Source organism: Pollicipes pollicipes, unplaced genomic scaffold (genome assembly GCF_011947565.3).
Source record: "Pollicipes pollicipes isolate AB1234 unplaced genomic scaffold, Ppol_2.1 Scaffold_6052;HRSCAF=7182_pilon_pilon_pilon, whole genome shotgun sequence".
Lineage (NCBI taxonomy): Eukaryota > Metazoa > Arthropoda > Thecostraca > Pollicipedomorpha > Pollicipedidae > Pollicipes > Pollicipes pollicipes.
Window position 1 is genome coordinate 12,223,154 of NW_023596805.1, and position 27,758 is coordinate 12,250,911.

At 48.7% G+C, this 27,758-nt stretch overlaps 1 protein-coding gene across 1 annotated transcript; it reads right to left on the bottom strand.

Annotated features, from left to right (window-relative positions):
- Positions 1-27,077, bottom strand: LOC119104794 (ovostatin). Its single transcript, XM_037228515.1, has 14 exons — positions 26,952-27,077; positions 14,726-14,898; positions 14,199-14,314; positions 10,925-11,050; positions 10,471-10,587; positions 9,628-9,782; positions 6,486-6,570; positions 6,094-6,165; positions 4,171-4,323; positions 3,529-3,591; positions 1,566-1,746; positions 1,486-1,496; positions 296-477; positions 1-4 (listed from the first exon to the last, which is right to left on the bottom strand). The coding sequence occupies exons 1-14, from the start codon at positions 27,017-27,019 to the stop codon at positions 1-3; spliced, it is 1,506 nt and encodes a 501-aa protein (XP_037084410.1). The 5' UTR covers positions 27,020-27,077.
- Between the last annotated feature and the right edge of the window lie 681 nt (positions 27,078-27,758).

Consider the following 27,758-nt stretch of genomic DNA (forward strand, 5'->3'; position numbering starts at 1 on the left):
TCACCTGCCCAACACGGGGGTGGTGAAGATGACGTCGCGTAACCACGGTCCCCTGACTCGTTTTAAGCAAGTTACACAGGAAGAAGCGTACACTTAAGGCATTGTCACGTGCGTGACGTATGCAACAAGACTGTGGGAAGATTATGACTGGGTATTAAGGCTATTGGGCATGGGACCTGGTTTCTGCGTCAGCGAGGGCAGTCTTATAGGGGAAGTCCCCTTATTTAAGACGTTTCGTGTTGAGAGGCTTTTTGCTCGGTGCATCGTAACGAATGCCATGACGTCAGGGTCGTACCTGGTACAAACCATTGGCGGCACGTCCTTCTCCAGTGACGTCAGCAGCTGGACGGTGATGTTGCCCTCGGCATGGCAGCTCGTCGGGCAGCAGGTGGACGTCAATGGTGAGGTAGGAGTTGGAGGGGAGAAAAAGGTCACGAGACTCCGGAACAGGCCTCCGCCACCATATCCTGGGGTCAGCTGGCGGACGCACCACGCGCCATTGTTACCACTCACTGTCCCGTGACGTCACGCGCACTGCGTCATGGTTAAGCTAAGTCGTGACGAATAGTTAGTGGGCGTCATCAAAGAGAAATGGAAGTTATCCTACGGGCCCTGGCATCATCACACCAACGCTGGCGTCATACTTCTAGCTACGACAGCGTGCAACAAACCCGACGTCACTGAAAATAATACAAAACCTACTTTTATACCTAATCTTACATGCTTATCCAGACGTCCATGTAATGGCTCTTACGTCACCACATTGACTCGGACGGAAACATTGACTTTGACATCGCCACACTGAATCGGACGGAAACATTGACTTTGACATCCCCACACTGACTCTGACACCACCACAGTGGTTTTGACATCAACAAAATGCCATCAGCCCGCCTGCGAACAGTCACACACAGACTCGAACACCATCAGACTAACCATGGCACCGTCACACCGATAACGCGAACACCTTGACATCCCAACGCTGACTATGACCACACACTGGCGGCACCATACAGCGCCCTTGCCAATTCATTCGTACCGTGACGTCACCATGGTGATTCGAATGTCATCGTGATGATGCTGACGGTACCACACCAGCTGGCGGCCTCCAGATCGACCCTGGGGCCACTCACTGTCATCAACATCACACACTGTGCAGGACATCCCCAGACTGCTCCTGTTGTTCGGTCACCCCCTCTCTGACGTCTCATACTTGACGTGGACATTGCAGGAGCGACCATGTCGTCACCGCGATAGGCTTGATGCTGACGTCACCACCCTGACGTCATTACTCTAACGCGCCGTTAGAAAACTATGAACCCCCGCAGCAACGCGCTGACCCCGATGGAAGCCACCGGTCATGACGTCATGAAGCTGCTTCTGGCCGTAACAGACTGGTTCTGACATCACACACGCGCCATGAAACCATCACAAGCATGTCACTCTAGTGACGCTACCATGGCACCCCAAAGTCCACGTACTGACCGTGACATATCCTGCCGACCGTGCGTCCCACGGTTGACATGAGACAGCCACGATGGGGTATGACGTCACACTTGACTGACCCTGACGTCGACACTGTCCACGATCGGTGGCTTGAGCGGGATGAAAGTAGACGACGCGTCCCTGGCGGTCGGCGGTGAAGAAGCGGCACTGTTTCGGCCGTCGAGAGCCGCTCCGGATCCTCCGTTCTCCCAGATCAGGCGGCGTGTAGCCGAACTCGGCCATGCACTGCAGCTCCGAGTGCTGCTCGGCAGGGCAGGTCAGTCCAGTCAGGTCTTCGCAAGAGGTGGTTCAATTCAGTCCACGTCATGTTGGCCAAGGTCAAGTTAGTTAAGGTAGGGGCAGAGCGTGTCCAAGCAAGAACAGCGAGTGCACAGCAGCATCTGGACACATCGAACGCAGACCAGAACAGGGCAGGACAGGACAGTGTGTGAAAGAGGGCAAGATGGGGTTGAGCCGCGTCAGGGTCCTAAGCAGGTCAGGTCAAATCAGGCACACTAGGACACGTCAGGGTCGGGGGGGGGGGGGGGGGGAGTGCAGGGCAGAAAACACCAAGGAAAGTAAAGGATGAAGTGCAGGCCAGGTCCGGCCGAGGCTGAGTAAGGCAACGGAGGGAATTTCGGAGTAGGGCAGGACAAAGCCGAGTTGGTTGCGAGCAGAACACGGCGTGGTGGTGTAGGTCAGGGCAGGATAATAAAACTGGCGAGCGTAGGTGAGGAGAACATGAGGTGCTGTCAGGGACATGCAGAGCAGCTGACTAAGACAGACGTAATAAGGTAATGTAGACTGGGTCAGGTCACATCAGCTTAGGAAGGACAGTGAAGGGTGGGTCTGGGATGTTTAAATCAGTCTAATCAGTCGGCATCTGAACTGAAGAGCTCCCACAGTCATGTGTATCTAAATTGCAACTGAGAGCGCTGGGGGAGAAAACATCATGTGACAGCATTGCATCGTCTCTACCGCAATAAAGACAAAACAACACCTCGTACCTCAACAGGCACACAGCACTTTTCGAGCGGCTACCCTTTTTATAGGCGTCAAACAGGTTATCGTCTGGGGTCTTCGTGGGGTCCTCCACGCTCGGTCTGAAATGGAATGTCATGTAGCGTGAACACACGGACAATGTCCTATATATCTGCGTGAGGATGTTCGGTGTTTGGTTCCGTGGAAAAAGAGTGGAAGCGCATCATGAATGGCCATGTTGAAGCGGCCCTTGGTGCCGTGCCATGGTCAGTGCTTCCATGCCATAGTTTCGTTCTTCCTGTCCATGGCCCACGGACCCGTGGTCCCACGTCATCGTTCTATGATGCGTACCATGGTCCCGTGGTCCCGTACCATGGTCCCGTGGGCCCGTGCCATAGTCCTGGCGGTCCCGTGCCATGTTCCCGTGTAATGCTTACATGTTCCTGTGCCGTAGCCTCATGGTCCCGTGCCACGGCCTCGTAGTCCCATGTCATTGTTCAGTGGTTCCGTGCTTTCATCCCATGAGTCCGCGCTGTCATCCCGTGGTCTCGCTATGTGTCCGTATGTGTGCATAGCCGTATGTGTCGCATAGCCCGTATGTGTCCCCGTGGCATCATTCCGTGTTTCCGCCCCATGGCCCCGCGCCATCGTCCCACGGGACGCTGCGGTGGTTCCGGCGATCGGTGCCATTGTTCGGTCGTTCCGTGCCATGGCACCGTGTTCCATTTCAATCCCACTCATGATTCTGAAAGCAATACGTGTGCCTATCTTCCAGTCTATATAACGCTAACACAAATGCGAACAGAGCGGAGCAATGTTTCAAAAAATAACTGTCAGTGTTCGCATCAGATATGCAGCGCAATATGACCTAAAAGAGACGCAAAACACAACCGCGTGCGAATCACTAGAAAAATAGGACCAAGCTTAACGGTTTCATCACAATATTACACCTGTACAAACGTAGGCTTCAGATGTACAGCATCTAAAACTGACGTCTGCAAGCCGGATGCTGAGAACGTAGCGAGTATCGCACTCACATGGCAGCTCTCTCTTTGTACTTGCCTTGAAGCAGATCTCCACGACCTTTTCGGCGAATGGTGAACCATCCCGGTCTTTGATGTGGAGCTGGAACAGCGCGAAACGTGTCGGATTCATCGTGGCAAAGCTGGATGGATGTTACATGCAGACATGTTATGCCCAGATATATACCACATGGCGTACTGAATAAAACGGTTTCGAACTGCTCTCCAAGCCATTATTCCACCAAGAGGGAATGCTATATATTCCATGCAGTGAACCATGCACGGTGTTTTAACGCACGGCAATTATTGCAGATTGTTCAGACACATACAGCTATTTCATCTCGGAAGAAGCCCTGCAGATAATCATACATCCTTTGACAACTCGATTGAATGTAATTGCTTGAGGTCATGCACATATGCATATAGCGACCATTGGCATATGCCGTCTGAAATACAAGCCCCCATGAGGGTCCTGACCATACTGAACCAAACAAACAGGCTACAAAAAATATCTGCTCGTCTAAGGAACTAAACATCAGCCGTTTCAAGGACAAACATCAGCACCACGCCACGCCAAACCCACGCCAGCAGCAATGAACACCAGTCAACCGAAGGCCGTGGCAGCAAGACTCCTGTTCTTCGTCAAGCGCGCTCCGTACAAAACACACAAACACGAACTCACCCGGCCGTATAGGAGGGGCAGGCCGGGCTGATTAACAGCTGCGTGTTGTCTGGAATGGAGGCTGAGCGGATCTGAAGGATCCTCTGCGCAGTGATCTCGTCTCTGATTGGCTGAGACCCGTGCAAACTCCTCCACAGTGGCGTTGATGGTAGCCCTACAGCCGAGCAGATCACGCGAAAGTTGGTTAAAACGCCCAGGGACAAAATATGCCAGATCATGTAAAAAAGCGTACATTGATCCCGATCTAGATCTAATCCAATTCCAAAATATAATCCATCGTCTAGTCCAGCGCTGATTTGATCTGGTCTTTGCCCGTTCCAACGAAATCATCGAACAAACGTAACTAAAACTAATTTGCTACCGTTGCTGCCTGAATTACTCCCCGTTCGTGGTCCACGTTTTTCCCAGATAATAGCGGAATGCTTGGTACAGCAACACAGCACGTAAGGTATTTGCGTTTGAGACGTGCCAGACCGCGCATGTCAGATCACTCTAGAGGAAAAGTCACCCTGACTGCTGCTGGGCGACCAGCGACGTATGGCCAAACAGACCCACGCCGTCCAGATTCTATCAAATTTCTGATCAGTCCTCACTGCTAATTCAGCCTTCTTAGAGGGAAGGTGAAACGCAGTGAGTTGTCAGTGATGCACGTGAGCATTGCCGAGACTGGTTATCAAAGGACGCTGAACGCACGGGAAATTTCTCTCCCATAGAGCGGGCGCCAAGCGACGGTTAAGACCACGGCGAGCATACGGGGACGCAACAACATTGGCCTTCTCAGCACGGGACACACTGGGACACTGGGGACTGAATTTACCCTTTTATCTCGATGGCCCTGCTTCCCATCTTAAGATGGAACATGTAAGACCGCAAGAAAATGGTCCAATAAAGGGAGAGAGAGAGAGAGAGGGAGAGAGAGAGAGAGAGAGAGAGAGAGAGAGAGAGAGAAGAGAGAGAGAGAGAGAGAGAGAGAGAGAGAGAGAGAGAGAGAGAGAGAGAGAGGAGAGAGAGAGAGGAGAGAGAGAGAGAGAGAAAGAAGAAAGAAAGAAAGAAAGAAAGAAAGACAGACAGACAGACAGACAGACAGACAGACAGACAGACAGACAGACAGACAGACAGACAGACAGACAGGACAGACATACAGTACAGACCAGACAGACAGACAGACAGACAGATAGACAGACAGACAGACAGACAGACAGACAACAGACAGACAGACAGACAGACAGACAGACAGACAGACAGACAGACAGAAAGAAAGAAAGAGAGAGAGAGAGGGAGAGAGATCCTAACATTTCGAGCAACCTTTTTTAATTGCTGGAGATATATAAATGTCACAAGCAACACGTTTTAAGGGTGTAAGGATGAAAGGTGTGCATCACTATCATAAGAACACATTTTAGTATGGAGAAAACCGAGATTCCCGTCGTTACCTAGATGCGTATAAAATGCACCTACAATGAAAGCACAACAGGCATCGCCACAGCCACACCTACAGTACCTACCGCCCACCACCTAACATCTCAAGGGTTGTCCAAAGGATTTGTTGGTTTGTTTAGGGCTGGAGAAGGTTCGAACTTTCTCTGAGGTATGGGAAACATCGTCTGTTCATTGCCAAAGCAATATCTCACCTTTCAGCTCGTGCCGGAAACTAACACATAAAACCGGAAGATGAAATACGAACACACCGACAATAATAACCTTTTCATTATGTAACATTCATCACGATCTTGGCCAGGCACCACATGCAATTCTACGCCAACACAGATGACATCGCTAGAATCATCTAATGCGACCCAAAAATTAAGGAAAGGAAATCGCACCACTGTTCGTTAATAACCCATTGGTCGTGCAGTTTTACCGGGGTCATGTCCATTGACTGTCACGGGCCCAAAGAAATACAAGCGTCTGGAATTTACTTACAACGCTAAACCTATAGCCAGAGAGCAGTTCATCCACAATCAGATCTGAGGAGGCGCAGCCCGTCTTGTCCGTCTGTAACAGAAACACCGCAACGCGTCTCGTCTATGCCAACTAATACGCACAATGCTGACCACTACAACGGTCACGTGTTGGCCATGTGAGGAAGAGGGGATTGTATGTCATTGGGTGGCGGCAACAATAACCATCGTTGAACAGTGATGGTGTATCCACAAAAGACCCTGTGGGATGGGATGACGTTGCAGAATGCATCTGGCGCCCTGCTGCTGGTATGCATTACATCCCAGCACATATTCCAACGTAACTCTGATGCCTCGTGAAGGTGTCACTGACACTGTCCGGAGTGTCACGGTCTTGGTCTGCCACTGACTCACCGTGAGAGTGTCACTGACGTGATCACGCCCTTTCGTGACGTTCACCGTCACGCTGGCTCCGATCAGTGGCTGGCCGAAGGTGTACCTGAAGTGCGCAAGGGCAGCGGTCGTCACCTCGTGACGTCTTAATCCAGGGATCTTGCGTTGTGAAACCATTCGAAAACGACATTTCACAACATGCAGGATTGGAGACAACCGTACCACATTTCAGAACATGCAGCGTCGGAGACGTACCGTACCGTCATTCAGCACAACCGACCATCAGCCCTCGCCAGAGCACTGGAACACGCGGTTGCAAAAGACATTTTGCAAGCCCGTCTGCAAATCGCACCAGTTTCCCCGGGAGCGCTTTGGACTTCCAGACCCGTGCACTATAGCTATGGCTGGTGGCATTTATAGTTTGCAAGACTTCGCGCTACTGCACGGACGCGTGTAGCCGTGATCAAAGGCCGGGTCTACTCGGCCCGTAAGGAAAGGTTAGCTGCTGTGCTACGGCGCAGCGTCACTGCATTGCTGACAGAAAACCACTTCGTCGGCACCCGATGGTGCTTTCATCGTAAGCACTGGGACGCGGGAAGACACACAAGGAACCAGTTTCACGCAATTTAGACGAATTTCTTCACCGACGCTGACGTATGTTTTTGAAAGATCAGGACATTTCGGCACTTTGAGGTTACAGGGCGATGGGTGACCTGAGATCAGAGGAGACACAAAAATTTGCTCGTTACGTTGTTGTATGTCCTTGTTACGTTATGACATGTCCTCGTTATGTTATTGTATGTCCTCGTCATCTTACTGCATGTCCTCACTATTGTGTGCTTGTTACACGTGTCCCCATTATATATCCTCTTTTGATATGCACTAGATTCGCCAGCCATGAACAGTCCACGTGGCTCACTTAAACACACTGACAAATATCAAGCAATGGCGCTGTGACACCTACCCGCGGAAACGACCAGCTGCATGGCGTGTGGAAGGCTCCGAGCTTGTATGCTAATGCGGCGGGTGGAAGGTGGGTGCATGCTCACATGTCTTACATTTGTCAAAAATTTTAAGTTATGAATAGAAGGGCATTCGTTCGCTGCCCCAGTGTCCATTGTGCGCTTAGAGCATGAGAAACTTGCGTGTTACAGCTAGCATGCTGCAGCTCAAACAATCTGTTTCATGTTGAGCATGCATTTCTCCTGTCCACCGACCACGACACAGGCACGATGGCATTGGGCAGCAGCTGCGCGACTTTTGAAATAGACATTAAAAAAATGATCACAGACCAGTTTTATAAAAATGAAATACCGCCAGCGGATGACATTTGTTAGATGTCCTCCTCCTAGTTTTATAAAGCTCGGAGCAAAAGCGTTCTCCTCCACGAAAATCCTCCGCCGTCTGGAGCGATTGCCCTCATAGCGTCTAGTTTTAAACCATTTTGAAATATTTTTTGAGCATTTTCACAAAGTTTCCAGCATCTAAAGTTTTAAAAGTTAATGAAATGTTTTTTAAGGAAGCTTACAGTATTATGAAAAAATAGAAGCCAATTTCCATTGAAAAAAGCATGTTCCTTATTTGAGAGCTTTTCATCGCATCAATTCATCGTGAAAATGCTTAGACTTTCGCCCACATCATCCGTTAGATAATGCTGGCCGAGTTTACATAATATAGTGATAATAAATTATCTTACTATTCAATTGCATAGTATATAATTAAATAATGGTGTATAACTGTAATCATATCATCGCATAATTCTTTAATTATGTAATTTAATGATAAGAAATAGATAATGCCGTTGGATCGGGATTGACCTGCTGGGCTGGTGGGGTCTAGACCAGGACCCACACAACTAATTTACAGGCTCTCGCTGCAACGATGGGAGAAACGGCCGCCCAGCAAAGCATCCGTCGAAGACGCGGCGTCTCAAGAAAATGTCACGCATCCGAACAGAACGGAACAGGCCGGATGCCAAAGGCTGTGTTCGGAGCGACCCAAACAAACTAGTTGCCAATTACCTCCCTTCGTCCATATGACACGGCGGCTCGACTTCAACTGAAACGGCGCATCGGGCCGCAGTGAAGTGCGGGCGTATAAATCAACACGAGCAATGGGAGGCCGGTAGCAAGTTTGCCAAAGGTTTCTGTTTTTTTTAGGCACCATGGCAACTAAAAGTTGACAGCTATTTTTTCGTCTTATTTCATGGCATGGAAACATGAGCCCAGAAATCTGTCCCCAGCTAAAAACACTCATAGCTCAAAGCAATTTTATCAAGGTCAACAAATATTTTAAAGATGGGAAGGCTTTGCCATATAATTTGTGATAACAAATCAGCATCATCGACGCAACGCGATTATCTTATGTTACATGTCCTTGCGTTTGGTTCAGTTGAATCACGTTTAACTCAATGTCTGAACAACCGTGACACAGAACTGCGTATACTTTATGTGCTGCCCCGTTTGTTGCTGTCATTTACCGCGAAAACTCGTCGCTGCGTTTTTATGTTGAACTTCCTGTGAGTGATCAACGACAGACAGCAACGTTCCAATGGTGGGCTTGGTTGGCCTTCAACTGTATCAGCTACGGCTGCCATGGCCCGACATACAGTAGATCTACGCCCAGAAACATACTTTGAAAATGTCTTCGGTTCAGCACTACCAGGAGCAAAGAAAACGAGTGTGGGGACAGATACACTTCCGTTTTTGCATGGTTTGCCTATCTGATATGCAAATTCCATTACATGTTAATTCTCTCGTGACTTTTTCGCGCTGGTCTCCCATTTTTTCACACTCAGCAGAGCATAAGCTATAAGGGCCAGGGCGCTGACCTCAACTTTTAAAAAATTGGCGCTAGTTCCACGGGCATTTAATGGACATAAACTTGTCATCCTCCCGCCCGCCCCCCCTCCCCCTCCAGTAAGGGGAGGACTTCAATCCTTCCGTCAATATTTAGGTCAGTGACGGACGCGACCCTGAACCACTAAGCTGACGGACTGCACGACCCAGACATTGTGTTTGATCATGCGATCCTGCAGGGCGTGCTGCACAGTGAATGGCAACTCGGGCCCAATAGGGCAGAGCAATGCTCTCTACACATCTAGCCTCGCTTTACGTGGATACGTCATCAGCGAAAGACCGAGTCCCCGCCAATCAGGGTTTACTTGGCGCAGACGTTGACGGTGATTGTTTTCTCTCCCTTAAGCAGGTAGGTTGGGCTTTCGACCTTGACCTCGAATGTGGGCAGCACATACTCTTCCACGTCGAAACTGTGTGTTTCGGACCGGCGTTTTGTCCTCGCGTGGATGGTCCATCTGCCCTGAAAGTTAATTGCAGAGACTACCGAAATGCTTTCAGCAGCGCTCGGGTGTATGTAAACAGCTTTTATGGTCTTGGTGACGCTTCCTTTTCAAGTGGTGAACCTCTGCAACTTAGCAGGTCGACATCAGGTAGCTGATTGACTTCACCACAGACGATTCCTTGGCCAGAGCGTGATTTGACCGGCAGGAGGGAGAGGGAATGATTTCACCTCCGACGGTTGTTTGGCAACAGCATAATTTTAGCGGAGGGAGGGAAATGGGGAATATTTCACCACGGAGGATTCCTTGACCAGAGTATGATTTTTACATCGGGAGAGAGCAGGAGATGTGATTTCACCTCCAACAATTTCTTGGCCAGAGTATGATTTTACCGGACGGAAAGAGAGGGGAATGATTTCACCTCGGATGATTGCTTGGCCAGATCGTGATTTTACCGAGGGGAGGAGAGGGATGGGAATGGCTGCACCACAGCTGATTTTCGACGTTCCTGTGATCTGAGCAGGGGCGGGGCCTCTGCTGTTGCAGGATCTCACTGAGTGGAGAGAACGGCCAGGGGAAGGAGAATGTCGGCAGGGGCGGCTCCTCTACTGTTGTAGGATCTCACTAATTGGAGGGAACAGACAGGGGGGGGGGGGGGGGGGAGAATGACTGCATCAGCGCGGGATCATGGCTTTTATGTGATCTCACCAGTGGCGGCTCCTCGGTCAGCTGCACCTCCAGCTGGATCAGGCCTCCGCTGGTCTTGATGTCACTCCACTGGGCAACGCGAATGTCGTCTGGGGTGGTCACCCACACCTCCGGAATCTGATGGCCGATGGTCAGTTGAAAGATACAAACATCCGGCACATGGCTTGCACTGAATTATACAGCGCTGCGGACGAGTTCCTTTTCAGCATAAGAGCAGCCCAAAAGCGCATCGGAACCTGAAGAAAACTCTAGAATAGCTCTGTTTCATCCGCATCCGTCACTACTGAACAAATCTGCTGAGGACATAGGCGGGCCTGCTTCACCACCCGCGCACATTTCTTAGTGATTATCGCAGCTATTTAGCAACCATCACTGGACATGCTAACAGCCTATTCTAAATAAACTCCTCCTCATTGCATTCGGCAATGTGTCCTTTCAAGGATCAGCAACTCACGTTTTCGATAAGCGGAGTGAGATCATATCGCAGAGATATGACGCGAATCAGGACTTTGTCGCCTGGACGGTACCTGGGCTTGTCCGTTTGAATCAGTGTCAGCAGCGTGAATGGCTTGATTCCCACCTGAAAGACGGGAAAACAGGACAATGTAAGCTCATGTGCGCCGAGTAGGAAGACTGCTGTAAAATTGGTAGTATCGTTTCCGGAAGTATTTTCGGAACGAAACGTTGTTCGGCGGTGACTAATACAGGTTGCAATGTCGATGTCTGGCCATTATCTGTATTTGCAAGCGAATGACCTCATAAAACGGTTGATGAAATCGCCTCCACAAACCAGACCTTTACAAAAAAACTAATGGCTCTGTGGAGGGTACATGCAGTTTATTTTGGTGAGGAACGATTCAAAATCTGATTAGCCACGCCCCGCACAATCACATTCAGACACCACGTGCTATTGCTCCACATTGAAATGATCAATAATAACAGAGGGACGTATCGTGTGAAGTTGAACTGGCAAAGGGGCAGCCATGCGCGTAATTTTTTAATGTGGATGGTTTCAAATGACCCAATAAAATCCAAAACATTTTTTAATACTTGGAAAGGGTCCGAATAGCATAAAAGAAAAGCTGTCGATGACTCGACCTTTGTCCCCAACAATAGTTAGTGGTTGGATGGAGTATTTGGACGGACAACTGCGCCGTAAAAAAATAGAAATTTGGTTTCGCCCCAAATTTGTTTTGTCTCCGCGTTCTCACGAGCGACAGTCATGAAGACTGCGGGTGTTTTACGCGGAGCGATCACATTTCTGCCATCCAAAGTTAACACCCCATATGCTAATTTTTGCCGGTTTTGCGTTTTTTATGTTATCTGATTATTTTTATTATATTATTTATTATTTTTATTTTTTGTATTATATTATTTATTATCTGATTATTTTTATTATATTATTTTTATTATATTATTTCTGATTATTTTTATTATATTATTTCTGATTATTTTTATTATATTATTTTATTACATTATTACATTATATATCTGATTATTTTTATGTTATCTACTCATGCCGAATTTGGTGACTTAAGCCCTGAGTTCAAATTTTCATAAGCTTTTAGCCAGTTCTTTTAGCTACGAGCTTGTGCAAATTTCAACTATTGGTTTAAATATCTGAATTCAGCATAAGAAGACGAGTCAGACGGCATAAAAAACGCAAAATGGCCAGAGATGAGCAAATGGAGTTTTACCTTTGGACGGCACATTTACCCTCGTTGTCCCAACATTCACCACGCACAGGATTTTCTCCTGACTCAGTTGCACCTCGCATTTGAGCCCAGGAACATAAAGAGCTTACCCGGTTCACAATGCACAAAACGGCACCCGCCTGCATACCCATATATCTCTTCAACACCACTTATACCCATATACCCGTCCCATATACCCATATACCCATCCAGCACCACTTCAGCTATACATCTTTCTGTCTGCTCCTCGTCCCTTCTCTTACGATTGTTTTTGGCCATTAGGAGCACCACATGTGAGAGTGATCATTTTCCAGCATGGGTTGGAATAAATGCTGGACATCCAGGCAGTGGGTCTCCCTACGGGAACTTACCACCAGCTAATAAGCAGAAGTAGCCGACGAGTGCCAGACCATAATACAGACGACCGAGGACGACACTGCAACCTCTCTTTCAAAGGTGACATCCACACTTGTCGACAACACCATTTTGGTATGGTTTTAAATGCTTGACAACCAAAACCAAGTGCATGGACTTCTGATCAAGGAGCCGGGAATGTAGAGACCCAGAGTTACGACCGTATATTGTTGTTATTCCGGTATGTAATGAGACCAGTTTCCTGGGCCTCACATTTGACCGTCGGCTCTCATTCAAGCCACACTTGAAGATGATAAATCTTAAGTGTCCTAGGCGCATAAACCTCATGAAAGTGATTTCTCGTATGACCTTAAGAGCCGATAGGCGCACCCTCCTTAACTTGAACAGAGCTTTAATCCGACCGGTCATCGACTTATTTGCTGTAACCAGGCAATACCGACCAACGCTGAGTGCTTGGAAAGCCGGTGTCAGGGGAAACACCAGGAGCACGACACATTTCCAGGTCTTCAGTACATATGGACTCACATGTTGGTTGATGCCGACAAGGTATAAGCGCAGTGTTTTTTACGAGTTGTGTATCTCTGCTCCGTGTCCGTGGTATGAGCCCAGTCAGTTGGGCACAGCTCGAACACAGTTTTTACGAGTTGCGTATCTCCGCTCCGTGTCCGTGATATGAGCCCGGTCAGTTGAGCACAGCTCTGACCGTCTGTCCGCTCGATGACGTCTCGGTGCCGCAGCTGGTTGATGCGCATGTGACGGTGGGTGACCGGTTCATAGTTCGAGCTCATCCTCCCTGGACTCATCGAGGAGATAATAACACTGAGGAGCAATCACCGCCGGCTGACGCTGCGCAAACCATCACCCGCTGCCGCGGCTTGACGGTCATGATCTGCATTTAAGCACACCGCTTAGCCGGCGGAATATGTTGCCAGCGCAGCCTCGCCTCATGGCAACGGAGTAGTCCCGTGATTCACCAGGATCTGGATAGTCTTTGCAGCTCCGCGAGCGCGCCAAAAATTGAAACTATATCGCTATTATCGTTTGACCTGGCAAAATGCGGCCAATTACTGACCCAGCAGCATAATATTCAGCTACAACTCGCCAGACCTCACTGAGACGAATCAATGGGTTTCCTATCATTCTTAGTTTGAACCGGCAGAAGGTCACATCACCCCCCCCCCCCCCCCTCCTCTCAGTTTGCGTTACAAGAAGTGGATCAGAGCAAGGGTTAACTAACGTCTTCCCACTTGGTTCGGTTTTCCTAAGCGGGTTCTGAAGACTACACATCGGTGCTAGGTAGCACCCGGCTTGTGCTACAGTGTTTAAGAATATTAAGCCTGCTTCACGCAAAAGACTTGAAATCATCGGAGGCAGCCGACCAGTACTTCTGTGATTATTGCTGGACACGCCCGATGCTGTGGTCGGCCACTGCCAAAATAGCACTTATCAGGGACGAGCAGGCTTGAAAATGTATCACTTTATAAGCATAGATTACGAAGCATACGGTCTTTTTTATCAATGCGATTTCACGTTACCTACATAAAATATTATGAAATCAGCAACATGTTCTACGATTCCCGAAACATGGATACCAGTAAAAAGGACGCCGAAATTGCCCAAACCCACTCGTGCATTAGTTGCATTATCTGGGGTACAAACCCAGGATTCGTCTGAGAAGCGCAGTCCGGCGGCGTTGGCAATGCTGAGGTCCAGATGGCCCCGGGAGTTGGTCACCGAGCGCGGCACGTCCAGGTCAAAACAGTGATCGCCATCAGCTGAAGCGAACAGCGGAGTCAGTGCGACAGCCAATCAGAATGACCGACGGCAACTAAACCAATCAGATCGTCAGTGTCAGTTGATAACAGGCAATCAGGATAGTAATGATACAATAGCAACAGTCACTCAGGGTGGCAGTAGAAAGAGACAGTCTAGACACACACAGAGGGGTAAGGTTATCAGGCGGGCTCCGACAACCGGCAGTCGTAGCAAAGCAGTCCAGAACATTATGTGTCCAGGAATCTGCGGTGTTGAGCTGTCGCTCGCGAACATAACAGCAAATAATTAGAACGACAACCTTTTAACGATGCGGTGATGTCCTACGCGCGTCACAAACGCCAGATTAATGACAGGCATTCTCTTCTGGCTCGTATTCAAACACCCGCTGTTTGTGGCCTTTTGGATCTCACCGTCCACCGTGTCTGGTATCAGCTCCACCAGCCTAGTCCAGGGGGATGCCCCGGCCCAGAGTGAGAGACTGAGGGTCACGTTCCGCCCCGGCCCGGGCAGGTTGAAGAGCGTGACGCAGACGCGTTCGCTGGTGCCCGCCTTTAGTTGCTTGGGCGACGTGAAGAGGAAGCCGCTGTGGAAGGGGATGACGTCACCGGTCAGACGTACCGGATATCCGAGAGGTCGTACATCACAGCTGCGCCGGCGGAGGCTTCGGAGAGATGAAATGTCTTGAGAAATCACCTTAGCCCCATGACAAATGTCTTGAGAAATCACCTTAGCCCCATGACAAATATCCTGAAAAATCACCTTAGCCCCATGACAAATGAATGACAGACGCAACATTGCTCTGTTGTTCGGTAGACAGTGATGTCAATGGCATCTCTTTGCTCGCATTGCTAAGATGCTTTATGAAGCTGTAGCGAGAGGGACCAGGCATTGTAGGAACCGGATCGCTCGAATGATCGCGACTCACGAACTTCATGATTCGCCTTAGGTTACTGTTTCTTTTCCAGCCCCGGTCGCCATCATCTTTACCGTACCACCGTGCTGTCCTCAGCTTGCAGAGTTCAAACAGCTCCCTGCTAAATTCCAAGTCAGATTTGCCAGTCAGTGTTTATACGCTGGAAGCACCGTTTGCATGGCAGCCGACATTTCATCACCCGAAAGCCGGGATTTTTCCTGCACGGTTCGCCGCACCGGGGAAGTAGCCATCTGGATCTGAGCATAAACGACCAGGCTGGGTTGATTACAGCAGGAAGACGGCACGGTGTGTTACTTCGCAGCTGCACTGCTCGGAATGGCGCTGGCACCAGTCTAAGCAGTATGCTTAAGCTGTTCTGAATGTCATGCGATGTTATCACGAACTCCTCAGCTGATAAGAGCAACCAAAGGATGTCGCCGAAAATGCACATCTTTAGCAATATGGCGCGTCAAGACCCAAAGCATACTGCCGTATGTGGTCAGTGGCAGCTTGTAGTACAACAGATCGGGACCAAGACGTCCACGGTCATACCCACTTCAAACTGCGGTTGGACTCGAAACGTTTGACGGCACATGCATGGCTGTGGAACAGAGGCAGATAAAAGAAAAAGAGCCAGAAACAGGGACAGGGGCAAGGGCAGGAGCGGCGAAAGGGACTGGAACGAATACAGGGAAAGGGGAAAAGGGGCAGGGGCAGGTGCCACGTTGAGGCTTCACTCGGAAGTTTAGTATTAACACGCGCTCAGGTGGGGAGCGGTCAATTTGACCCCCGAAGGTTTTTCCGGGATGATTTCTGACCGACGCAGCGTGGCCGCGCCAAACTTTACATAGCTGTATGCGAATGAATAGCGGCTCTTTTGGTATAAGAAATATATGTACCTTGTGAGGCCGCTGACGCATGGTAGGTCAAAGTTAAGCCCTCGGCTGTCATCGGGGGCAGTTCCTAAGGAACCGTTAAATGTGTTGTGACAACGGGGCGTCAGACGAAACCATGCACCTTTAAGATAGTTTCTTAGGCAAAAGCCAATTGCATTTAGAATTAAAACAAATTCCGCTGAGCTGGGTCACGTATGAAGGTTAGATTGCGCTTAAAACTAACCGGCGTTTTTACTCGAGGGCTTGCTTTACAGGGTCGTTTTTGGTGTCAATTTCGAATTCATCAATAACAGGCAGCGCAATAGATGTTCCACGAACTTTTCAGATGCCAAAGTAGGCCAGTGACCTAAAATGACCCAGTCCAACATGTTGATTTTTGGAACATATCGCCTGACGTAATCCCTGGTGCTTCTTTGTATGGAAAAATAAAACCAATCTCGTAGGTTTTTGGTCACTTTGACCTTTTTGAGGTGAAAAAAATCATTGACCTTAAATGAACATCATTAACCTTTTGCTTATAACGAAAATCCATGTACACGGTGGTTGCACGAGGAGGTCTGAGGGCACTTTCGACTCCAATCTGGAGTATGAACTTATTTGACCTTATTTGACTCAAAATCTAGGAGCCTCAAATCTGGCAGCACAATTTAGCTCACATACAGGCCAACCCACGCGTAAATTTGCTGTCTCCAGCTACCTTAGTTTCCAAGATCTCAGGGCGGTTCAAATCTAACCCCCTTCCGAGCGAGGGGTATTCAACCCGCCGCCCGGGGCCGCATGCTAACCCTGTGGTGCTGCATTGAGTGCATTTACCTGAAAGTGCGGACTCCTCCTAACCCTTTAGTCATTCTCACGCCTTGGAGAGGAGATCCACCCTGAACACCGGGCGCCATTGCGCTCCGTCTGGCGCCTTACGTGCTGGCTTAAATGAGCGCATTCCCCTTAAAGAGAAGCTTAAACAGCTTATTTCATTGACCTGCTGGGGTCCTCTGAGGTCCCATCGCTGATATAATCTCATCTGATTGACGATGAGAAAAACGCAGAGCACTGCATGCCCACTGAAATCTATTTTTCAAAAGTTATAATTTAGATTTGTCAATGCACAGCGGGTTACGACAAGAAATGGCATACAACACATTTACAAAAAGCCAGGGAGGCATGAATATCACTTTTGACTCATTTTCTGTGTTATTATTTTCCAAAAAGTATAGGCACATTTCTGGCCGGAGTTTCATAGATATGTCAGACTTGAAAACAAGTACTGAAAAATATCAAAAATACATTAGGTGGCTGCACTCGTTAAGTGAACAGAGAAGAGAGGTGGTGCACACGTTACAGAGGTGTCGACTGGACTATGTTCCTGATCTTCATTTCCGTCATATGTTTTGCATTGGATACCTTGGCCTCATTCTGTGTCAAATTACATAGTTTCCCTTTTCGACCATGTGGATGCGCCGATGCAACACAACCACCATCCATCGTATTTTTATCACCTCCTGACGACCGTCATCACTTGTTTCGAAATAGCATCTGAGATCTCGGTTACACAAACTACAGGTTACAAAAAATTGGCCAAAAACGATGCTTCAACCTGCCATGCTTTTGAGTAATTAAAGTGTGTTTCAACAATTTCGCTTTTTTCTTCTTTTTTTGGTGCGCACAGTAAGCTTTTTCTTACGTCTCGGCTGTTGAAAAGGCTTACAACGACTGAACCTTGCCGGTTCTGAACTCGGTATCCAACCACATTGACTGTTCACCAGTACGTGACACCGAAAGTCAATGGTTATCTTACTACTCTTATTACCTTGACCTCACAAGTTAACACCTCAAGTTAACCTCAAGACCTCAAGTTAACACAGTTGCTCAGTAGTCGCTATTGAGGCTCAGGAAACTGCTGCACATTTGTATGGAGTTTTGAACTAAGAAAGGCATTCCACAAGCATTTCCTGCAGCTCACATCCATGCAAGTTTCAAGGCTTTAAATCCTGTTGTTTCTGAGCCTGACGCACGCGAGCTTGTTTGGTGCCGCCTAATTGCGAAGTAATCATGCATAAATGACGTCAAGGAAACGTCACGCCAAAGGGCCCACATCGTTAGCTGTGCCACGCTTATGGCGCAGAATATTTAATTGCCACCAACGCATTCATGTTTGCTGTGACTTAGCACCAAGGGATGCAGCGGTGGAGTGCAAAATGTAGCTGCCGATGACATGGCTATTAGCGCATTTTTAGTGATTTGGACCCGCACACTTTCGAAGAGCAAGGACTGTATTCCACTGACTATCGACTATACGATGTCAAAGAATGGATAGCGGTAGGGCAGAACTACATGCGCCTTGGACCCAACCGCCTAAACGAATCCTGCGCAAGGACTCTGCAAGGTACGCTTGGCGCTCGGACGGGGGCTTCCACCAGGGCCTGCTCCACTGCACCCCTCACCACTCCACTTTGGCCCGCTTGTGGCAGCCGCACGCAATCTGTCGTGGAACAGCGGGGTGTCACGAGGGTGCAGGATCGGGGAAGAAAGGGGATGCAGGGGCAGATGATCACGAATCGCACTTTGTGATGAGCAGCGCAGGCACTTGGGCGCAGGCACTAGTTATGATGGACATGAGGCTAAAAATCGAATAGCTCGGGAGTGTTCAACATTTATAGATGGTTTTGAACTGAAATGGCCATGCCGAATACCTTTCGGTGCTGATCACAATTCTGTCCTTTAGATATAAGCCGCTCAAATTTCTGAGCTACACGCACTCAAAAATGGGTAAAGGTATATCGGGAAGGCCATTTCCAAGTCACCTTGGCATTCATGACGTCATAATGACGCCAATAAAATGCTGCCATCCCATAAACTATGCGGTGATCAAGACCAAGAAGAACACAATTGTCGAGACCTTCATATCTCGCATTTGTGAGCGCGCTTTCCAGATATAATGGCTGTCCACTAGCTCTTAATCAATGTTGGGCAATGTGTCATGACATAGTCAAACCACGTCGCATTGAAGAGCACATTTACTAAACAGGAAATTGTGCAGTCGAAGCAGTTTTTCACTTAAAAAGCATGCCAGTAGTTATAATTGTGCTTGTTTCGTCATATCTGATGTTTGTTTTAATAACTTCAAACGTGAAACATTCCCTGTAAGAACAGTACCATCACCGAAATTGGAAATGCAAGTAAGAAAGATGCTATCACGGAGAGATGTACGAGAACAGCACAAAGAAACCCCAAAACTCGCACACATTACGCCGTAACGAAAAACTTGCACGCATTAACCACTGCCAACACATTGCAGCACGTCGAAGAACGAGTCAGTCACCCCGTCCGCTACAGAGGAAACTCTGTCACTGCCAGTGGGCAACAACTATGGCGTCGTACAGACATTTCAAGGCGCCATCAAATGATGACTGTTGAACACGATATTAACAAAATCGTAAAATTCTAAAATTGTATACTTCAGTTAATCTATATAGTTGTTTAGAGTAGTGTCTGGTTGCCAAGTATTGCTATTTTCTACCAAAAAATATCAGTTTTTTCCGTCATGTGTGATGCCTGTCTCAACATCTTCAAATATGGAAGAGTCAGTTTGAGTGTCGTTCCCACTCACCAAACTTACTTCATGCCGTTGCTCCTACTTGGAGCGGGTAACGACAAAAACATCGTTCGCTGATAGGCTTGAGATAACCTCTTGTCTAATTCAGTATAAGCTGCGTTTCTTTGACGTCATCTTTCAGCGGTTTTCAATCCATTGATCAGCACCGTCTTGGTAAGGTGAAAGGTAAACATAGAACACAACCAAATAAAACCTAACTACAATGCTGTTCACAACTTAAGTCGTGGCCAGCAATGAAGACTAAAAATAGATGATTGACACACGCCGGGTGGCCGGTTGAATACTCTTCGTTCGGGTGAGGGTCAGTTTGACCCCCCTGAGATCTAGAACCAACAAAGCTAGAGACACCAAATTCACACTGTGTGTTGGTCGTATGTGAAGCTACTTTTGTCAAAATTTGAGGTTCCTAGGTCATGCCTAAGTGTCAAACAAGGTCAAAATGGTCAAGCTCCAAATTGTGTCCAAAGTGCCCCCAGAATCTAGATATCTGTTCTAAGCAGAAGGTCACTGGTGCTAATTGTATATCAGTGGCCTTTTTTATCTTTAGCAGGCATCGTTACCAAGATCATATAAGACTGGTTTGAGTTTTGCATTTGAATCAACGTCAAAGACTGCGTTAGGCAGCATGTTCCTGAAAACAAAATGTTGAATCGGGTCATTTCAGGTCACTGACCTATTCAGACCATTAAGAGGCTGACGGAGATATATAGCGTGGTTCCTGTCATCAATAAGTCCGAAACGAGCACCAGATCTTATCCATATAGCAAGCTCTAGAGTAATGGAGCACGTTGGCTTTGACGTTGGTCTGACCTTTATACCTGACCCTTTGTCAATGCAAGTTGTTCATTCCATTGTTCTCTTGCCTCGGGAACTATCTCAGAGATGCACGACTTCGCCAAACAACCCGTTGTGGCATCAGATTGAAATATTCCCTAGAAATTATCTTCGCTGAATGCATGGCCTGATTCTGACCTGCTATAAGTCAGCGGCCTTACAAGGTAAATATAAATTTTCGATACCAAACGATCCGCTATTCAGTTGTCAACAGCTATGCAGCGTGTGGCGCAGCTACGCCGCACCGTTCTGAAACCATTCCGGAAAACCATTCAGGGGGTCAAACTGACCCTCCCCCGAGCGCACGTTAAATAGATTCAGCCACCATCCACAGCTGCACTCAGTCAAGAAAGAATTTAACAGCTGAATAGGCGCGTCTCAATTAATGCAAACATTAAATAATCTCGTTTATAACCAACTAGACTGGCTTCATTGCATGATGTATACCCTGAACCTGTCTAGGTTTGGTTGGATGCATCAAAGAACATCGTTGGCCAAAGATGTAAATCCCTTTGTGTTTTCCACGATGCTCTTTGGAGCTACCAACCATACGCCCCAAAACAACTAAAGCTAGTACCGTGTTATTTGAAAAGTCCAGTTTATACGTTGTGATCGACGGCACGTGGCCAGCTGAAGGTGCAGACCACTGCTACAAAACAGCAAGGTGTGCACGCACGTCCTTATCTCTCAGACGTTTTTCCCGCATCGCCATGGTGCGCGCTTCTGGATAGTCTCTCACACGTCTAAATAAGCGCCCACTCGTGTGTGGTATAGACGATGTGTGAATTAGCCAATCCAGCTATACCATGCTAAAGCGTGAAACCAGCTGTACATAGAAACGTATGTAGCGCCTACTGGACATGTTTGCTGTCGTCTCTGCAGAATTGCTTTTGCCCTGTTCAGCCAGTCCCACGTCTGCCATATGCCTATTGACGCGGTTGAACACCTTCTGTGCGGAGGACCTCCCACAGAAACTCGTGCGTTGCAGGCCAGTTCGTAGTCGAAGATATGCCGGCAGATAATAGCGGCAGTTCGCGCCGACAACAGCGGGTTGCGTACTAAGGGACGTTTGGGGCGATTGTGACCAAACCGCTGCGAAATGCTGACATATCTGAGGTGGATAGTACTTGTGTACTTGTGCCAGTGTACTTTTCACCGTCCCGGCTTGCTTTGTCTGGACGCCAGCGTGATGTATTCGATGTTGTGTTCCATGTTGCGAAAAACTCGACATGGGTCGCTTCCTGGTCCTCTGTTGGCGTCGCTGTGTGTCTGGCGGTGCTGGGCTGACTGGGTGATTTGTAGACTACACGCGCCTGTGTGGCACAGTCGTTTTTGCATCGCTGTCTGCTCGGATTGCCGAGATCTGACAAATTATTAAAAACATTCGAAAACTGTCGCGGTTTGCTCACGAGCGCACGAGCGCCTCGACGCGCGTCGATCCACGTTTTTGCCTGCGCGATTGACCGTTCCTTTCCACGTCTAAATGTGCTTGTCTCGTTTTGCTGCAATCACCCGTTGCTGAGCGGCGGGCCAGGTTTCGCCGAGTGTTTCGGCGATTTTAAGCAGCTTGAGCATTTTGCGTTTGACGTGTTAAACCAATGGCGCGCGTGTTCACGTTTGCCAACGGCCCCCGCCGGTCGGGTCGCGTCCAAAAGCTGCTACGCAAGTGCAACTCACCTGACCCTGCCGCTCGCAAAATTTCACGCTAAGACTTACAATAGGGTCAGAGCTACGAACGCATTCAGGCGTGACGCATGGACAGACGTTTCATTAATTACAGGATAGACTAGAAGGACACTATTGCGCGATGCGCAATTTGTTTTTATAAACCATTTTTGTTTGAGGCTATTGATAATCTGGCCATTAAATTGTCTAGTCCTTTGATTACATCAAACAATTTTATTACCGCATCGGACCACGTCCAAAATTTCATACGATAATGCGCTTCACTTGGTCTTGCCGCATAAAGAATAGCATTCAAAAATGCCCCAAAGGCATTGTGTACAGCATGTACCTCAACGCTCTACCCGCTCCTGCAAAAACCTTTAGTTTCTTCCCCCCCCCCCCCCCCCACACACACACACTGCACTGGTATGTTCTGAGCTATGCCACGACGTCACGTGCCCAAGAGTTTCTGGTGACTTTCGATTTCAGGTACCGCATGACAAATTTGAGGATTACGCCTGAAGAAATGTCTTTTGCAAACACACGTGATGAAATTAGCCGGCTCATGCACTGCGATCAAGAGCACGGGTCAACTGAATGTGCTGACCATGCGCTGTCGAGACTGCAGCAGAATGACAATGTGTAAGCGCAGGCTCTTGTGTCTCAGTCTCATTGCCGTTCCGTCCCGCATCGCCACGGTCCAGGCAGCCGCGTGGTCACTCGCATGTCTTAATATCCGTTTATGAGCTTTAGATCATTCAACTGAATCACTCAACGACGTTAAGCCGGTTGCACGCAAGAACGGGCATAAGCGCTACTGCAATTGCTTGCTGTTGTCTCACAGAATCCTTTTCGTTGCGTCTGACTCGGATCGCGGCATGCCCATTGATGCGCCTGAATATCTTCTGCGCGGGGGACCGCTGGCAAAAACTCGCAACCTACCGGCCAACACGTAGTCGACGATATCAAGAGCCTTTTCTCCGATGCTGCGGGGTTCATCACCATGGCAACCGGATTTTCATGGGGTTTAAAGCTGTGACCACACCAAATTTTGTGACCAACGTCGCCTCAGATCGCCGTACGAATTCGCAGCAGGGGTTCGGAAACAGTGGCGCTATTCTGTAATGGTTAAGATGCCGGAACGCCCCCTCCCACCCCCTGGTTTGGCTCGACAAACCTAGGGCCTTGCGATAAACTCTGCGCATGACCAGAACAGATTGAAAATGCAACAAATCATGCGACGAAATATCCTTTTGACTCCGTATGAAAAAGGCTACTGTGTAATTTGCAAAGGATGAACAGACCCCACGATATTCAATGGCGGGTTTTTGGTGAACATGAGATGATTCTAAAATCCTAAGATCGATAAAATTGCTGAAACGCCCTTATACGGAAGCTTTCAATGTTAAAGTGAGTGTTACATGCAAATGGGTGGTCTCGGATGGGCGAAGGGTGTGGTGAAACTGGCGAAATGTGTCGTACAGTTAGCTACTCATGTCTGTACACTGGATGTGGTTGGTAGCTCTTTCTCCATTACCCACGTCATTGCCGAACAATCCGCCAAGTGGCATTGTCGAGGAGCATTTTGTTGCTATCATCATCGACTCAACCTTTTGTATCACTGTGTTTCCGCTATCCGTAACCTTTCATCTGAGGCTAGTAAAAATGAATGCAATGACACTTCACCGAAGTGCTTAAAAATTTAACCATGATGCCACCATCCACAAATTTGGTTTGTGATAATGGCAGAAAAAGATAATTTGTGCATGTTCCAGGGCCAGCTAACAAGATGGAGCTCCAACTATGCGCCACCTGGTCATAAATATGGTTAGCATGATAAATATGTGTGGTCATAAATATGTGTGTGTGCATATACATGAAACGTTAGTATGCGCACAAACAAAACGGACAACCTCATCTTCCTGTTGTGAAGTTTGAGCAAGGCATTATTCCAAGCGCGACATGAAGCTCAAACCATCATGGTTTGTCAACACTGATCATGTCTCAGCGCCGTTAAACAGACAATCTCGAATAACACAATCGACGCGACATGGGTAGAGTCACGGTTTGGGTAAGCCTATGGGTACCCGTGTGAAATGAATAATGCCATGAATCGGGGAGATATTGTGCGTCCTTAAGGACATGGCCATTTTGAGGAATGCTCCATGTCAGTGACTGCGTTTTTGGACCCGCAAGCGTTCTGAAATCAGATCTTTGCGACATAATGGGCGCACAAATTTTTGCAAAAAAATAGAAGATACTCCTGGCTGATTTGTTTGGATCGTCATAGCAATATTTACATGACCTTTGAGTGATCCAGAACAAGAGGTAATTAAAACCGTGAGTCTTTTTATTGTGTCGTATTTTTTGTATCCGAAACCATGGGATCTTCCATCGTAAACGGGCGAAGAACGGGATGGGCGGTGACATGGTTACGGGTGGTTAAGACTGATTAGGAGTGCTCGGCGGAAAGTGTAATCCACACTCCACGGGTAACAGTTGGGTTGAACGCGCAAATCCAGCCCACGAAGGCCTCTGTCTGGAAGGAAAAGTGCACAACAACATGTAACCGCCGACCAGCCGCCAGTGACCTTGGAGCTCGCACTCATCGCAGTGAGTGCGAACCGGCAGCGATCTTGGTGCGACCCAACAGCAACCGTGTCGAGGAAGTTGCTCAGAATTATTTTGCGGCGTTGTAAAGGCAAAAGGACCGCACGAAAAAGCAAACACACAAGCAAGTGCTTTCGAGTGAAAGTGAGAAAGATACTGCACACTATTACCATCCGTTTCGGATCATTCTCTTCGCCCTTTTTCTGTTTCGGTTGTAATATTTATTTCTCTTTAAAGCTCAGTGTAAGTCATTAGGAAGACGACAATATACAAGCATGTATGAAATATTCGACCACGGCGTGGAGCGATTTACCGAATCCACTCCAGACGGCCGGCAACAGATGTTTGGATTGTTGGTAGTTCCGCGCATGCGTGAGCCCGTGAAAAGCATGAGTCCCATGAATCGAGCACTCCGCACCGTGGTCTCTCCTGGGTGGAGCAAACGAGACAGACGTTTTGCACGAGATGGGTGGTGATAAGTGTCCATGCCTGTTTGAGTGCAGCGTTGATTTGAAAGCTGTGTGCTTTCGTTCTGGTTTATTCCATTGTCTGTGAGGCAGTGGTCTGAAATATTGACAAGCGTATATTTTAGTAAACGTAATATACGTGTAACTACCAGATTTTCCTGTCTTTCGTGAAGGTTGTAGGAGCTGGCCGACGATGTACGTGGACCCACCCCGCTTCTTACCCGGCTGCAAGTACAGTGTGGCTGGCGGAGCTATAATAACGAGGGGAAGAATGTTGGCTCGTAGCACGACTAATCACTGAATTCGTTGGTTCTCATTCAGGGGCGCAGGAACGCTAGACTCCGAAAAATATTACAATTACGCTCCTTATAGATATTTTATAGTCCATTACGTTACAACTGAGAACAGAGCGCGGTATATATATATTATATATATATATATATGTGTGCGTGCGTGCGTGCGTGCGTGCGTGCGTGCGTGCGTGCGTGCGTGCGTGGATATACGCACGCACGTATGTCCCATGAATCGAGCATGCGGTCAGCTGTGCAACGTGCAATGCGTGCGTGCGTGCGTGCCGTGCGTGCGTGCGTGCGTGCGTGCGTGCGTGCGGTGCGTGCGTGCGTGCGTGCGTGCGTGCGTGCGTGCCGTGCGTGCGTGCGTGTGTGTGTGTGTGTGTGTGTGTTTGTGTGTGTGTGTGTGTGTGTGTGTGTGTGTGTGTGTGTGTGTGTGTGTGTGTGTGTGTGTGTGTGTGTTGTGTGTGTGTGTGTGTGTGTGTGTGTGTGTGTGTGTTGTGTGTGTGTGTGTGTGTGTGTGGGTGTGTGTGTGTGTTGTGTGTGTGTGTGTGTGTGTGTGTGTGTGTGTGTGGTGTGTGTGCATGGTCGCTCTAGGAAATCTGAAATAAGCTCACGTTCACGAAGCCTTCCTGCGCCTGTCGTACCAACAATCATGCCATTTTGAAAGAGGCGGTGCCCCGCACGGCGCGGTACAGCCTCGTGTACCAGCCTTCACACGAAGTCTTTGTCAGCGGTGTGATAGAGTGCAGCTTCTGATGTACCGGCAGCCACATCAGTCCCTTGTCAACGGGGCAATAGATGTACTAAGATGTACTTTGTCAGCGGTGTAATAGAGTGCACCTTCTGATGTACTAACAGTCACTTCAGTCCTTTGGTTTACGATACAATAGTTTGCTACTTTTGATGTACCACCAGTGGCATCAGTCGGTTACCGAACGGCGTCAAAGTGCGCTGCTTCTGATGTGCGAGCTGTCATAGCAGAACAACAGTTCTTAACACACAATGTTGCAGTGTGCTACGTCTGGTACAACAGCCGTAAAAAGTGCAGAATAGTGTGATGCCTAGTATTGCACGACGTACCAAAAATAAAGCTTGCGGTCAGCTGTGCAACGTAGTGAAGTCTCATGCAACGCTTATGTTGCTTCCTCTGCTCGGTTATTTTCACAGCAATCCTCAAGTACACATATTCCGGGTCACATCTATGCATCATCTCTCCTTCTCACCCACGTATTCGGCTGCCTGCGTTTGTAAGACAGTGTTCGGTTAACGGCGTGGCCACCGCGTCGCAGCTGCTATCCTTCAGTGCATATTGTCATTCATGTCAGCAGTCCGCACAGCATCGCCTTACCTTTTAGGCGCCTTCAATGCACCCGCCGCCGCCACACATGTCAGCAGAAGCAACACCCGCACCGTCATACCGGCTCCTGGGAAGCCGCGCGACTGACGACTAACCCAACATGCACCCCGTACCCATGGATCCAGCCAGCGGCTCTCCGAAACCGGCCTGTAACGCTACGGGCCCTGAGCGCAGGTGGGGGCGCCACCGTCGCCCAGCCGCGGCTCCGGGACACTTCCGTGCCTCGTGGAGGCCCGTGTGATGGCGAGACGTGGAGCAGTTGACAGGGAGGCCTGTTTTCACTGACACCCCTGTTGTCACCAGGATGCCAGAGCCGTTGCCGCCTGGCACACGTGACTTCGTGTCCGTCCTGCCACAGGTACCTCGCTTTCCGCGGCGCTGGGTGCGCCCTTGCGGGAGGTCTCCCGCGAGCTACCGGGGTGAGCGGGGAACCCATCCGGTTCATTTTAAGGCGGTTAGCCAAAAGTCATGATGAGCGCCAAAGACCCCGCTTCTTCGAAGTCAGCTGTGCCTTACTCAGCTGCAAGGCTATTGCGCCAGCAGGGCTGCTTTCACTCGAGCTGGGCTTCTTTTGAAGATGACATTCTCAGCTGCATGGTGGGACAGGGTGTCCAGCGCGCCGTACGTTGCTCGGGAATAATTTGCTATCACAAAAATCAAGACTTTTTGCGAGACATTACACACCATAGCCTTTCCAATGAGCAAGACATTTGGCAAGCAGCGGCAGCGAAGCATGCTTCGTATCGCCGATTGTGTCGCCGATCACATGGAAGGTTACAGATCACACGCGTATTACGG